Raw genomic sequence first — 16,727 nt, 5'->3', positions numbered from 1 at the left:
TAGTCAAAATAACAGAACAATATAACAGGAAGAGGCACTTCTCAAACACGTGGGGCCAAGTGCCTGCAGTGGTGTGTGTGTGGGGGGGTGTGTGTTTTCTGTGTGTGTGTCACTATCGTCTGTCACAGTGCTCATTACAATATACAAATTAATCACAAAGCTTAAGTTACCTTGTGCTGCTGAGCTCCTAACATAACTAATAACATAACTTTTAGCTTTCTCTTTCACTCATTTCTTTCATCTTTCCATAGTTATTTTACGTATTTGTCTAACACATGAATAGAAATGGGACACTATAATTCTGAATGTTTAAAGTGTATGCACTGAAGAAAAGTGATGGTGGGTTTTTTGGAAGAAACCCTACAAACAGATCTGTATTCTCGTTCAAGAATCACGTCTGGCCCCACAAGACTAAATAAAACCCTACTGTTGCAATTGTCATTCTTAAGTAGTTAATTTTCTTATTTCTTATTTATTTTTATTCTTATTTCTTATTTATTTCTTATTTGTGTCCTGGGTATGACGTTAAACTGCATCCGGCCCTGCAAGTGGTCCTCCAACTTGCAGGGAAATCATGGGGGTCGGTGGCAGGATTAGCACTCCGGCCGCCGTAAAAAAAAACTTCACAAAGCTCCGAGACTACAGAAAGGATTCCTTTTTGCTGTCCGCAGGAGTAGCTCTGCTGCAGCCGCCCATAGGAAGGCTGCTCGCATCATGAAGGGGATGGGGGAAAGCCCTCGGGAGCCCCATCCCTGGAAGAGTTGAAACCGTTGGAGAGCCAATAGGGTCAGGTCTGTTGGGGATCGGAACTGGTGTGGTGCTGAGGCATTGCCTACTGCACGGCAGCACTTGGGTCCCAACTGGGATCCCGAGCTGTTTCGCCGTGTAGTGGGTACGGCAACGCACTGTACCAGTGCATGCTCCCCAACTTGACTTGACTTGATTCTTTATCTCCACCTCACCCCACACATCATATTGGTAGATTACTTTTTTTCTTGTAGTGCTAGTGTTTTGTGAACCATCTACTATGACTATTTTGCAAATTTCTTCAAGAGCAGCTATCCAGAGTATGGTTTGGTTAAATGACAATTCGTGCAGTGTGCACAGTGTGAATTTTAGTGGTATCAGAAGAATGTGGAAAACCATGGGAGAAAATGTGTCAGAATCAAAAGTAGCATACATTTACAATGTAACAACATTTAAAAGGTTATTGAAGGTTTGTACAGTCTGTACCTAATCCAATAAAGGAATTAACCTGTCTGTTATTATCGGGGATTTTTAAGGTTATCCTTATTTTTATAAATGGTTTTATACATCTGCCATTATAGTCAGAATTTTGCCTTTATTTTTTGTTATTTTTGATTTTTACTGTGATGGCATTTTGTAGGTTTGTTTACATTGGTATATCAAATGACGTCAACATGCCTGCACAGTTTAAACCAACATCCCACTGTGTTGAGTGTCCATATTTCTGAATACATTTAAAACAATTAAAACAAAAGTAGCTAACCTCTGGAAAACTTACAGACTTTTGCATGTGTATTTTGACTGATTATTTAACATTTTGAGCTCTGATAATCAGTTTGTTGTCTTTTGGCTTCAGACACCATCTTGCTGTATAACTTTGATTAACATTTCTTCTGCTGGTCCATTACCAGATGTTTTCAAAATGTATGCCTTTTTTAATCTGGCAGAACACTGTTGGTATGAAATTTCTTATCTGTGATTTACAGCAACTGTATGAGAATTAAGACTTCAAACTGTGACTTGCAAATATTCCTCTGAGAGTCAACATCGTTTCACATTGTAAACTTTACAAAATTGTTGCTTATTGAGCTTGAGTAAACAATTAAAAAAAAAAATTCACCTAGTGATTTCTGTCTACCAGTTAGTGCATTTTTCTTAACCATAAATCCATGTGCCTACTTGTGTGATTTTTCACACTAGAATCGGCACACATTTTTTCAGTACTTTAACTGCTAAGGCTACACTGAGTAGTGTCTGAAGCCTTGTAATGAGCCATCCTGCATCCCTACTGCCCTATCTCCATTATATTGCAATTTTTTTTTGCACACTTTGAATACTAAGAACACCTCCAGCATCAATTTGATGTGGGTAAAAGAGAACATATGAAATGGCACATTTTGGACGGAGTGAGATGTAAGTGAAGCGGCCAGCTTTCAGACTTTTAACAGGCAGTGCTGATATCCCTTGCCCCTCTTTTTGGCACCGATTGGTCATTTGATTAAATTCAATTTTTGGCACAATTAAACTGTGGTCTTGAATCAAAAAGCAATACAACTGACCTGCTGCTAAGTGGAATGCAATATGTCTGCTTTGCTTTTAGCTATGACACGCAAGCTAAAGACACAAATGAAAATGCAGTCTTCTTTAGTAGTGCATTTAAAACAGATACAAAAATTTGCTTATCGCAGTGAAAAGGAATCAATCACTTGGTTGATATGTTTTTAACTATAGCAGCAATAAAAACCATGCCAAAATGAAATGCACCATGTGCATATGCATTATATTTCAATTTAGTTAACATGTTGGAATTGCATTTTATCTTGGCATGAATAATGACTATAGTACATCAATGATCAAGTGTGTGTATATATAAAGTTTAAAAAGCAGAGCTGATCTAAAAGATTAGCTAATGTATATACAATGTTTATCATGTTTGTCTTTAGTTATAAATTACCTTTGAAGGAAGTACTTGTTGCCACATAGGAACCTCTGGTCACAACCGTAATTTGTTCAAAAACTGATCGCAACCCGATTTGGTCGTGACCCGAAGTAATTTCCCCCATAAGATTGTATGTAAATACAATTAATCTGTTCCAGACCGTACGAACTGTATGAAAATATATTTTTTTAAAGATTTTTAAGCACAAAAATAGTTAATTATACCATAGAATGCACAGTGTAATAGTAAACTAAATGTAAAAACATTGAATAACAGAGTAAACTAACATTGCAAGAGTTCACAGTACAGCCTTACAAACCGCTCACTGTAAACACTTTTTTTTATGAGTTTTAAGCACAGGGAAAAAATGAAAATTTGAAAAATCCTTAATTTATAAAAAAAACTAACCATGAACAACCAAGAAAACTAACCTTGCATGAGTTGAGTTCTGGCATGAAGGAAGTGAGGAGGAAGCTGGGTGGAGAGGAGGTTACAGTTTTGATGGAGGGATGTTCTCCTTCAGGTGTTTTCTCTCTTGTGATTTCTTGGGTTTCTGGTGTTTTTAGCTGTTTAGCTGGTGGATCAGACTTTGCGAAATAGCGGTCTAATGTGACTTGCCTTTTCCTGTGCATTAAAATTTTTCAGAAATGCGAGACGACATCATGTTTATCACTCTGTTCGCAACCACTTTGTCAGGGTGGTTCTTCTCGAAAAAATCCTGGCACTCGTTCCATTTTTCCATGACGGCTTTTATTGCATCACTTTTTATAACCGCCCATTCCTCTTCTTCCCTGGAGGACTGCTCCTCGGTGAGCAACTTATGCTGCTCCTGCTGGAGTTCAGCGAGTTCCTCCATTGTCAGCTCCTCCTTGTGATCCAGGACCAGCTCCTCAATGTCCTCATTGTTGTATTATCGTAATATTTCCTTCTGCTTACCCTTTACCTGTTTCCCTTTGGGTAAATGTTCTCGTCAGGTTCGTTATCGGGTTGGTCTACTGTTGCACTTTAAAATGAACACACACACACACACATAGATAAACACACACACACAGACCCTAACCACAACAGTGCCTCATGAATGACACACACACGCTGATTAACCCTTAACACTTTAAACCACACATCAGCCTGTCACTCAGCACTTCAAGAGACTTACTTATTATCGGCATGAACAACATATGATGTTTTAGTGATATCTCAGACCTAAAAATTACTTTTGGTCTACAAGAATACATTTAAACATACAAAGACTCAGCACTCTTGACTATAGGCCATTTATCAGCCAAGAATACCTTCTTTTTATCGTACTGTCCTTTCTTTTGAGTGGTGCCCTCACTCTCAGCCTTATAAACCTCACAGCACAGAAATAATGGCAAAAATCTGGCTACACCAGGTGCTCAAAGAAATCTAACTTATTAATTCAATCACTCAAGACATTAAGACAAAGCATAGAAAGTTAAAAGCAGCATGGTATTTATTACAAGAATAATAATAATACCACTGGAACAAAGAATAACAGAAAATAGGTACAGATATAAAAGTCTGAATATATATAGTCTTTACGAAAAGCTTACGAAAAAGTTACAGATGACAAGGATGAATGTCCCAGGGAGGCGTTTGATTTAGCAATCGATGTTCATGATGCCTTTCTGACGACCAATGCCATCTTCGTCTGTTTCTCTTCTTCTCCTTCTTCTCTTCCTTCTTCTCAAATTGGTAAACGACTAGCGGCTTGATTTTTACATCGCCACTAGCGTTAGCACACAGCAAAACGGTTAACCTCTCCTTCATTGGTTTATGGCCAGGCATAGCCTTCTCTTCCTGGGTAATGTAGGTCCTCTTTGGCATCCTTTCCCAGAACAATCCGGTCTTGTCACAGTTGAACACTTGTTGTGTAGATGTAGCCTTCGTCCTCCACGAATTTTGTGAATTTTTTCACTAATTCTTCCGCAGCTTCAGCGTTGGAACTAGCAGCCTCTCCATGCCTTACCACACTATGAATGCCACTTCTCTTGCGAAAGTTTTCAAACCATCCTCTACTGGCTTTAAATTCCTCATCTTCGCCACTCATAGAAGGATATTTTTGCAGCAAATCACTCATCAATCTTCCTGGCTATCTCGCATAACATCGCCTCGCTTACGCTATCCCCTGCAAGTTGCTTCTTGTTCAACCACACTAACAACAGTTTTTCCACCTCTTCCAGCACTTGAGGCCTCTGCTTGGTTAACATTGTAACTCCTTTTGCAACATCAGCTGCTTTAATGGCCTCTTTCTGCTTTAGAATAGTCGAAATCGTAGATTTTGACTTCTTGTACTTGGCGGCAAGATTGGTAACATGAACGTCATGCTCATACTTTTCAATAATTTCTTTCTTTAATTCGATTTCAATTTTCTTCGAACCTTTTTTCTCACCAACATTACCACTCTTCACTTGCTTAGAGGCCATGGTTAATTGCAAAATTAATGTAAAAGCACATAGTTCACAGCGAATGTACGCATGTCTGACCGAAAACATTGTACTGGGAGAGACTGAACATGTGCGGAAATCATTGGCGCGTATGAACCGGAAGGGAAACTGGCTGGCTGCCAGTGTTTTTGTTCGCCACCCGAGTGTGTGGTCGTGAACAGATGCAAAAGTTTTGCGAACTTTTTGATTGTAACCCGATTTGTATGTGTTCCGAAATGTTCGTAACCAGAGGTTTAATGCTGTACTGGGTATAAAGATGTCAGTATTTGTGATAATGCATACTTCAAGTGTCTTTGTAGATAAATGCAAATTATTTTGCTACAGGTTCTGTTCACTGATAGACTGGTTTTGTAGTTCTGTTTCAAGGTTCTGGTTGGTAACTTGTCAGAACTGTTTTAACTGTAGTTTTCAAAAGTACTTTAAAGATATTGTATTTTATTCATCATTTGTTATAGTTTAACTGTTCTACTGTTCTGTTTCATTATTTATTTTTGACCACACATATAAATCAATGTCATCAGACTGAAGAACTGGAATTCTTCACATGTAGAAAATAGGAACTTTCTGTGCTCTTTTCAGTGGCACTGTGACTGGACTCTCTGTCTCTGAGAACTATCAAACCACCACATTCTAGGGGTTTCACTTCTAATACAATGACAAATAATGAATGTTTAGCATATAGAACAATCAATTTACCTTAATATTTATAAATTTGTTGTCCTGGTGATCTTTGAAACTGTTTAGATTTTCAGAGGAAGTCAAATACATAACCATATTACTATGTCAGTAATCGGATAATACAATATTAGTTACTGAAATACAAATCTACGTGATTTTATAACGCCAAATTTTAATAGAGAAATGTTGTTTCACTGTTGGGACCAAAAGTGAAACCAGATTGCTTTCTGGTTTGCGAAGTTTGTGCTTCTCTGACTACATTTTCCCTTCTGATCCTTTTAAAAAAATCTTTCTATCTTGTTCAAGCAGTACAACTGTGTTCTCCATATGTGACAAGCCTAACCAAGCCTAACCATGACCACACTCTTACTTTGTTCTTCAGAAATTTCCACCATCACTGTTAGTCCTGACATTCCTCTGTCCAAGTCTGTTTAGGGCCTCATGTGAGCCCATTAATCCTTAAGACTTGCACATTTTCCTATTCTTGCATTAAAGACTTGGGAGGTTTTCTGCATTATTCTCCTCATGAGCTTAATGAGCGACTAAACTTGGGTACAAGTTGGTGGGAATTCTGTAACCAGCGGATATATTCTATGCTTGGCCAGCATGGGAACTCTAACATAACATGACAAGACCATCTCAAACTTGCTTAATGTGGTTCAGTGGCATCAGGTGCAAATTAGGTAGCAAACCTGGACATCATTTACTCCTCCACATGCGACTGTAAGTAATGTTTAGAATTAGAGTTTCTAATTTTAATTATATTACTTTTTTTCTTTTAGGAAAGATAAAACAAAAAAGGTCCAGATTGATGGAGTAAAGCTGGTAGAAATGGTACGTATTCATAATGCATTCACTTTAATAATAAATGTTGGAGAAGTGTACACATAGTTGTTCATTTGACCTGGCACATTGAGGAGAGATAGTGCCTCCTTAAAATAATGTCCAGATAAAATAGTTACCATCTGAAACAGGACACCATAAATTATTATTCTAGGGTTCCTGTGTCCTTTGTCAAGATTATAGTCCTCAAACAGAACTGGCATTGTAGAAGCCAAAGGAGCTCACAAAATGATTGACCATGTGGTTCATGTTTACATTCACTTAGCTTTTTAGTCTTGAATACAATTCATTCATTCATTGCTCCTTTTTCCTTCTTCTGCTCTGACTGGATGTTCGTTTTTTTTTTTCATTTATTTATTTGTTTGTCCTTTTTTCCTCTCTTTAGTCATTGCTACGACAGACGAAGCTCCGATCCATCAGCAAATCTGACACAAAGCTCCATGAGCTGAGCCGGATAGCAGGAAACGGAAAGAGTAAGATTTGATTTTGATGCCTGTCCTTTTTTTTATTATTATTGAGCGTGTCTCCTTTTTCTGTCACTTCAGAGTCTGATATCATCAGAGGCTCATTACAGAGCTGTCTTGTGAGTTTTACTTAACTCTTTTTTTTTTTTTTTTTTTCCTGCTTCCAAACCAGGAAGAATCAGTCCCCGCAAGTCATATTTTTAATTCACACCAAGAGCCTGGGAAGTGTCAAGTATCATCTTGGCAGCTCTGTCAGACTAATCATCTCAATAACTCCCTCAGCTATTATACCTGTCACTTAAAGTAAATCTTTACAGTTTGGGACACTTGAATGAAAACGAAAACTAAAGTGTTCTTCTGATACAGAATTAAAAGTATTACATTATCTGTAGCCCAGTAATCACTTTTTGAGGGTCTTCACTTTCTGTACAGTTGCAGGCCACCCTTAGACTCTTGGAATATGTAGTCCAAGTGTGGTGCTCTGTGCATCAGTGCATGCCAAAGCATTTGGGACTTGTGTGCTCAAGAGACTCCCAAGTCTTTTGTGGTGTCATCATCTTCTTAAAGTTCATGCTCAGCGTAGCCAGCATATTTGGTTAAAACTTTTGGTCGCAGAGCAGACAATTTGGTGCTGTTTCAAATGGACGCAAAAATCCCATCTTTGGGTATGGCCTTGAACCAGCAAACCAACTGTCTTGGCAACCCAAGTAAGTCTCTTAAATTCATGAAAAGCAGGAGTACCATTTTACTTAAGGTACTACAGTGGCTAAAAGATAAAATTGGTATTTTTCAAATCAAAGTTATTTCTTCACAATCATGGTATATATTAATTTACCACAAAAATTGTATTCTAAAGTGAAGCCTTTTTATAAATTTTCAGAATACTTTTTCTATTCTTGCAGCTTACAATGGGGATGAAGGGTACACGGGAGCATAGGTGAATGAAAAAGCCTTAAAACTTAACAAATACATCCACTTTGAAACGGCAAAGGTATCAGTTCTAGAAAACAGCCCTCCTGTGTTTATGAGGCATTCTTGTGACAATGAAAGGAAACTACAAATACTTACTTTATCACAGATTCCTGGAACTGTTTTTTCTTGAGGTAAAAATACATTTCCTGTTCACTTGTCTACTCTCAGCTGCTGTCATGAGTGAAGCTTAGACATAAATAAGAAAGTTGATCAGCACGAAACCAAAGACATCTGAGCCTGTTCAGAGCAATTTTGTCTTTCGAGAAAATAGTTTGAAAATGTGCCTATCCAGGATGTAAACATAAACATAAAAAGCAGAGTGTTTATAGTTTCCGTCAACTTTCTTGAGGTAACCATGATACCTTATAGCTATGGCTTGTATGCTTTGGTTGGATGTAAACATGGAATGGAAGGCCTACTGAAAGTGGACCTGTGAACCTGTATTGCTTATTTCTCTGTGGAAGACTACTTGTAACTGAAGAGAAAAAGAAAATGTGTTCCTGATCACCCGTTATTGAAGCCAACTGCAGTTCCAGATATATTTCATGTGGGCCATTGCTTTGTAGCTGCAACTGAAGTGGGCTGAAATGTAGAGCCATAAAGTATTAACAATGGAAACGCCATGTACTAATAGACTGAATACTTTATAGATGAGTAGATCTTATTTAGGGCAGCAAAGCAGAACAATCGTTAGTGGTGCTGCTTCATGGATCTAGAATCATATGTTTGAATTGTGTGCCTGGTCGTTGTCCATGTAAATAATAGTAATAATAATAATAATCTCCATATGGTCACTTGTGTCTGTTTCGCATCAATGCTACAATAAGTAAGCCTTTAACACTGCAGAAAATGAGATCAATAAGCAAACTATCTCTAATGAAAGCTGCCCATTTGATCCTTCAGGTTTTGATTGTTTATTCCAAGTTTAATTTTGGAAAGTGGGAAAATGTCTCCAGGGGGGTATTTTCCGTACGTCGCTTAAATCATCCGAGATCAGATGCCTCATCTTGGATGAGTTAATGCCAGTGAAACTCATCCGGGACAAGTCGGTTTTTCAGCCGTGTAGTAGATTAGTCTAGCTGGATCTAATCATCAGAGATGAATGCGCGCGCCCGCGCTGAACGAAAAGCCCATATATATTGAGTCTAGAAAACATGATCAGCAAGTCTTTGATAGGCTGTAACAAAATGACGAAAGAACGGGCACATTTGTTTTCACACAAGTGGAGCAGGACCTTTTATTCGAAGGACATGAAGAATTTCAAGATTTAATATGCACAAGGGGTAACACTGCAAAAGCAGCCCAAACCAGAAAAGACAGGTGGCAAAAAGTGGCCGACAAATTAAACGCTAAGTAGTGTGCATCGTACTTACTGAAAGCAGCATTTCATTTCCTATGTGTCAGATTAATTATTATTTATGCCATAATTCCAGATCAAATGTGAGAACACGCGAATAGGTTAAAGTGAAGTACAAGAATATATTTCAAACTGGTAAATATTGGTAAATAACTATTTAAAGAATTGTTGACTTAAACAATCATGTATAATGTAAAGAACATTAATTTTAAAGCTAATAAGAAGGTAGACAAGCAAAAAACAGGTGGAGGTCCACGCGGTCCAGACCTAACCCCTGCAGAAGAGTTGGCTCCCCAGCAAAATGCCCATCACCCTGTCTCTGAGGGCATTCCAGGGGGAACTCCTCCTCAGAACCAGTGGCAGGATGCAGTGGTCACTTCATTTCAGGTAAAGGATGGTCATTGCATATATTTGTCCTCAATGTGTGCCATAGGTAGGTTCCATATAGCCCTCTTTTTTTGTTGGGTCAGTTGCAGGGAATGTCGTAGCCCTAGAACCTGTGTCTGACCAACGAGATATTGACAAAGGTCAAATATTTGATGAAGACACTGTGTCTGATTATTCATCAGGAGGAGAGGTACATTTTCCAAAAATGTTTGATCAAACTCCACTCTGATCAGTCCCATGTGCCCCAATCACATTTGGAAACCCTGGGTAATGAGAATGTTCGGCTGATTGTGAGATTCTTCATGGAACTGTGGGTGTTTTGGCCTGTGTATTACTTACCTGCAATGGCATGAAACGCCTCTTTTGTCTGCATACGCAGGTGTCCAGGAAACACTATGAAAACCCAAAGGAAATATTTCAGAGCCAAACAGACTTTACGAATTGCCTGGCAAACTGCACTTTTAGATAGATGTTCCGCATCGCCTGCAGTATATAAAAAAGTGCCGCTTGCAAAAAACCTCAAAGCAATGCATACTGTCTATGTGGCTGTGAGAGCCCGACTTCGCCAAGTTTGACTTCGAATATAAGGTCCTAATAAATCTTTGAGGTACAATATTCCTCCTTGGCTAAAATGGTATCTTTCGAAAAGAATTTCCTCCGGGAGCAATAAAGGATCTTGCCGATCGCGCAAAACCCTCTCTATATGAAATTCTCTTCTTATAATTTGCATACCGATATCAATTGGTCGCTCATTCATGAATGGCAAAGTCATGACTAAGTGAATTCCACCCACGGACACTGATTAAGTGTGTGAGCTAATCCTTGTTTACACAGAACAAACCTGCTCCAAGCAGGTTTGAGGATTAGGATGTGTTGCTATGACAACACATCCAGGAAAAGTTTCGAAAAACCGACAGATCCAGGATCAGGCCAAATCATCAACAATTACATCCGGCTAAACAACTAATCCACGTACGAAAAATACCCCCAGAACTCCATGATTGATGATAGCTGAAAATTTTTTTCTTCATCAGCAGTACATACTGCAGTGTTGTATAACAAAGCTCATCCCCAACACGTCTTATATGTTCCAGCAGTGGAAGCAGCACATCATTCTTCCTCCAACAGAAGCACTCTTCTTCAGTGACCATCATAAATACGATTCAGAAATTATGCTAAATGTATCGTCTTCTTTATAGTCAGACTTATTGTTGATATACAGTACTGTGCAAAAGTTTTATGCAAGTGTGAAAAAATGCTGTAAACAAAGAATGCTTTCAAAAATGGAAGTGTTAATAATTTATTTTCATCAATCAACAAAATGCAGTGAATGAACAAAAGAGAAATCTAAATCAAATCAATATTTGGTGTGACCACCCTTTGCCTTCAAAACAGCATCAATTCTTCTAGGTACACTTGCACACAGTTTTTGAAGGAACTCGGCTGGTAGGTTGTTCCAAACATCTTGGAGAACTAACCACAGATCTTCTGTGGATGTAGGCTTCCTCACATCCTTCTGTCTCTTCATGTAATCCCAGACACACTCAATGATGTTAAGATCAGGGCTCTGTGGGGGCCATACCATCACTTCCAGGACTTTTTGTTCTTCTTTACGCTGAAGATAGTTCTTAATGACTTTGGCTATATGTTTGGGGTCGTTGCCCTGCTGCAGAATAAATTTGGGGCCAATCATACGCCTCCCTGATGGTATTGCATGATGGATAAGTATCTGCTTGTATTTCTCAGCATTGAGAACACCATTAATCCTGACCAAATCTCCAACTCCATTTGCAGAAATGTAGCCCCAAACGTTCAAGGAACCTCCACCATGCTTCACTGTTGCCTGCAGACACTCATTATTGTACCGCTCTCCAGCCCTTCGACGAACAAACTGCCTTCTGCTACAGCCAAATATTTCAAATTTTGATTCATCAGTCCAGAGCACCTGCTGCCATTTTTCTGCACCCCAGTTCCTATGTTTTCGTGCATACTTGAGTCGCTTGGCCTTGGTTCCACGTCGGATTTATGGCTTTTTGGCTGCAACTCTTCCATGAAGACCACTTCTGGCCAGACTTCTCCGGACAGTAGATGGGTGTACCTGGGTCCCACTGGTTTCTGCCAGTTCTAAGGTGATGGCACTGCTGGACATCTTCCGATTTCGAAGGGTAATAAGCTTGATGTGTCTTTCATCTGCTGCACTAAGTTTCCTTGGCCGACTACTGCGTCTACGATCCTCAACGTTGCCCGTTTCTTTGTGCTTCTTCAAAAGAGCTTGAACAGCACATCTTGAAACCCCAGTCTGCTTTGAAATCTTTGTCTGGGAGAGACCTTGCTGATGCAGTAGAACTACCTTGTGTCTTGTTGCTGTGCTCAATCTTGCCATGACATGAAACTGTCTTCCACAACCTCACCTTGGTAGCAGAGTTTGGCTGTTCCTCACCCAGTTTTAAGCCTCCTACACAGCTGTTTCTGTTTCAGTTAATGACTGTGTTTCAACCTACGTGTGACATTGATGATCATTAGCACCTGTTTGGTATAATTGGTTCATCAGACACCGGACTAGAATCCTACAAAATCCCTGACTTTGTGCAAGTGTACCTATAAGAATTGATGCTGGTTTGAAGGCAAAAGGTAGTAACACTAAATATTGATTTGATTTAGATTTTTCTTTTGTTTGCACACTTTGCATTTTGTAAATTGATAACAATAAACAATCATTATTTATATTTCTGAAAGCATTCTTTGTTTACAGCATTTTTTTACACCTGCCTAAAATTTTTGCACAGCACTGTACAATGATAGCTTACTTGTCTAAATCCTGAAAGAAAATGATTTTCAAAATGAAAATGGTGTGTGCAGCAGTCACAAAACCTCCTACAGGAAACTGTGCTCTGGGATGAAAGATTGCCAGTTAGGGTGAGCCAATCAGCAAGATGATGTCTTTTAAAATTATGGAATTCTACAAATATTTTTTTTTCTTTCCTAAAGCTATGTGGACACATTGTTTAACAATATTTGTGCTTTATCTCAAGACTCCCAGTTATTATCTGATATCATTCTTGCCTTTAAAAGAACATATTTGGGTACGATTAAGTCCTTTTTTTCACGTTTGCACCCATACACGTTCCTAGTAAGACACTGCAAATGTGCAAACGAAATGTGTTGAAGTGTAACTATATTTCTATCTTTACAGTAACAAATAAATAAAAAAATCCTTAGTCAGCCCAACATGTTTTGTCTCGATTTGAAAACACCCAAAAGGAATAAAGGCAAGCAGTGACGAGATAGAAGCCGTGCAGGACCTGCTGCCAAACACGGCAAATATGTCCATGCAGTTAGAAGTGGGTGCCAAAAAGAGTTCCGTTTGGCTCAGCAAACATCAGCTATGACATCAGTAATCCATTCATCCATTTTTCTCATCATTGATGCAGAGAGCAGGAGCCTGTCTCAGGTCCGAGGCTGGGAAGGGGGACTGGTCCATCACAGCGGACTCATCTACACTTACTCGAACTTTAGACCTTGTAGTGTCTTCGAAGTAAACACTAATGAACGCAGTGCATAATTCACGTAGAAGACACTCCAGTGTCCTGTCCTCCAGATCAATTAGTCAATCTTTATACTTTTATAGGGCCACTAGCAGATTATTTTAATATGTCAATTAACAAGTTTGAACAAGTTATTCATCGTTGCCGTTTTTATACAAGCGTTAGCCAGCGGATACCATCCTAGCAGTCAGGAACCAACCTTGCATAAAGCACAAGGCCACTGTAGAACACACCTGGGCACCCACATGAGGCTAAGCTACAGTGAAATGGGGAGAGCACACATGCTCTACACCAGGATTTCTTAAACTGTTTGAGACGCAGACATGTTTGTAATTGGTCACCACATGATTGTGTAGAAAAATAAGCCAAGTTTGACCAACCATGAATTCTGTGTTGAGTGATATGCCGCTCTCTGTTTAGTGTATTATTTATTGTGTTGAACCTTCATTTTTATTGCATGAAAATGTAATCAAAACTTCCAACGGCACCATCTCTCCTCTCGCAGCCACAAACAATCAAACTTGAGGTGACTGACCAGCAAGAACATGCATAAGAGAGGGGGTGACAGACCAGCTTGTGAGGCGAAGGGACTTCAGTGCTAGTTTGAAATGTTGTGATACAAGGATGGGATAATTTATGGGGTGTTATGAAGTGTATGTGAATAGGGTGGGGATGTACATACATTTTTTATATATATATATAAAATATATAAGTGCCATGGCAGTGTTTCAGTGGCCATGGACAAATGGTCAGTGCCTTATGTGTTCACAGTTTTGGCATAAAATGAATCTGTATCTGTAGCAGAGGTGCAAATAAGATATTTCATGAATTTAACGTAAATTTGGTGAAAAGGCCCTAGTGTGTGCTTGGTGTGTGGGTGTGTTTGTGTGTGTCCTGCGGTGGGTTGGCACCCTGCCCGGGATTGGTTCCCTGCCTTGTGCCCTGTGTTGGCTGGGATTGGCTCCAGCAGACCCCCGTGACCCTGTGTTCGGATTCAGCGGGTTGGAAAATGGATGGATGGATGGATGGAATTCTTTCTCGTAATACTGTTCTAAAGTATTATGGCAAACTTCAGTCTAATGCATGAAGGTCATGTTGGGAATGCTGAGAATAGTAAGAACACCTGAAAAGATCAAAAAGTCAAGGCACACTGTAGACATTCAGCACAATGTCAGTTGAAAGCATTAAACATTTCAAACTGGACTGTTCTGCGGAGGACTGGCGCCCTGCCCGGGGTTTGTTTCCTGCCTTGTTCCCTGTGTTGGCTGGGATTGGCTTGAGCAGACCCCCGTAACCCTGTAGTTAGGATAGAGCATGTTGGATGATAGATGGATGGATGGACTGTTTGCTGATTTATCTGGTCTACCTTAATAAAAAGATAAGTGCCTGTGTGTCCATCTGTGTGTGGTTGCTATGTCTACATCATTCCAAACATTTTTGGTAATAAAATGCATTGAATGTGTCATTCCAACAGATGGTACATAACAAACATTAACACTGCTTTTAATAAATCCCATACCAAACAGCATATAACAGAGGGATATACATTGCATGGTGCACTGCAAACGTTAACACTGAGATCTGCGTTGATTACTTAAAATTTGAACCTGTCTTAGACAGGTAGTACAGCTAGTCACCTGTATAAACAAGTGGTGCATACATTTTTAGGAATAATTTATCAACTTTTTTACTGAGTTTTTATAAAATTGTTAAATGAATACAAGATTCTGCTTTAGTATTTACAATAGGTTGTTACACAATATTAATGGTTGTGCTCAAAATCCATCCATCCATCCATCCTCTTCTGCTTATCCGAGGTCGGGTCGCGGGGGCAGCAGCTTGAGCAGAGATGTCCAGACTTCCCTCTCTCCAGCCACTTCTTCTAGCTCTTCTGGGAGAATCCCAAGGCGTTCCCAGGCCAGCCGGGAGACATGGTCCCTCCAGCGTGTCCTGGGTCTTCCCCGGGGCCTCCTCCCTGTTGGATGTGCCCGGAACACCTCAACAGGGAGGCGTCCAGGAGGCATCCTGATCAGATGCCCGAGCCACCTCATCTGACTCCTCTCGATGCGAAGGAGCAGCGGCTCTACTCTGAGCTCCTCCCAGATGACTGAGCTTCTGTCATCCATCCAGACATGGATGACTGTGCTCAAGATAGATAAGGCAAATAAACTGCATGTATTATTTTTCTTTACTAGTTTATTCCTTGTCCTTATTAAGTGACCAGTCATACATAATCTTTTAAAAATCATCACATCATTGTGCTGCACCCCAAAAATTCTCTCTGCTTTACTAAAGCTTATGCTGGCAGTGATGTACCTCAGGAATGGATGCCCTATATTGAATTTTCTTTAACAATATGGTTACTTTTGACTTTTTTTTTAGTAGTATTCATGTGAGAGATATGCCTGAAAAGAAATGGAAAGATTTTCTGTTTTCTATTATATGGGCATTATTATTTTGTCTATACATGTCTCTGCTGCAATCACAGTAATAATCCTCTTTTAAAGTCCCAGTCTGGCACTGGATTTCTTATTTGGGTCCTCAGGTTAAAAAAGTTTCAGAAGCCCTGCTCTACCTAGAGACTGATCCTAAGCCCGTGGAGGAGTAAGGCTGCGGTGCTAACCACTGCTGCTCTGTCCCACCCAGTTATGCAAGTAAACTGTGATCATACCTATAAAGCAAAATAAAACGTTTAAAACTATTATTGAAGTGTTTAGTGTTTTTTTTATGCATAACTTTAAGATAATGACTTCCCTTGTAACATTACATTGTGTTAACGATTCGAGAAGACAGGAGTGCAATTTCAAGCCGCTCTGCTTTTGTCGTGGTGTCTGTTAGCAGCTCTAAAGCTGGCCTTCGCTGCAGCTGGCTTTTCATGGGGATGGAATTTGGGATCTGAAAGTCAAACATTTTTATGACAAATTCTTCAGCTCCTCGGTAGGCCACATGCGAGTCCTCTTTTTTTAGATATGAAGTATTCATCAGTCGCATTGCTGGCAGGCAGGGACTCGAGCCAGCCGCATTTTCCTGTCGTGGGTCAGTAGACTGTATTCTGCAATCTGCTGTAGCAACACCAGGGAGTTGCGTCACAACGTTTCCAAATTTCATGTTTAAAAGAAGAAAGTTCCAAAAAATGCAATGTGTTCAGATGTCCTCCGAGAAGGATTTTGTACTGTCCTCTGTGGATTTTCAGAAGTCAGCTCTCCCGGAGGTTCACAGTCATCTTTCACCTCCTTGTTTAATGGCATGAGACGTTCCTGTCAATGAAAAGAAGGAAAAATAGTTTAGGGAGGGGTGTCAAATTGGTCACTAATTAAGAAAGTGGTT

General features: G+C 39.6%; 1 protein-coding gene across 5 annotated transcripts in view; it reads left to right on the top strand.

Moving 5' to 3' along the window:
- Positions 1–16,727, top strand: part of LOC114659300 (uncharacterized) — a 244,479-nt gene that overhangs the window by 166,378 nt on the left and 61,374 nt on the right. For all 5 annotated transcript variants that reach the window (XM_028811714.2, XM_051932866.1, XM_051932864.1 and 2 more), the window contains 2 exons: positions 6,615–6,666; positions 7,061–7,148. In XM_028811714.2, the coding sequence (XP_028667547.2) occupies positions 6,615–6,666; positions 7,061–7,148 (140 nt within the window). The remainder of the gene's footprint in view (positions 1–6,614; positions 6,667–7,060; positions 7,149–16,727) is intronic.

This window comes from Erpetoichthys calabaricus, chromosome 10 (genome assembly GCF_900747795.2).
Source record: "Erpetoichthys calabaricus chromosome 10, fErpCal1.3, whole genome shotgun sequence".
NCBI lineage: Eukaryota > Metazoa > Chordata > Cladistia > Polypteriformes > Polypteridae > Erpetoichthys > Erpetoichthys calabaricus.
Note: the sequence above shows the minus strand (reverse complement) of the source record. Positions and strands in the feature narration are given on the sequence as shown.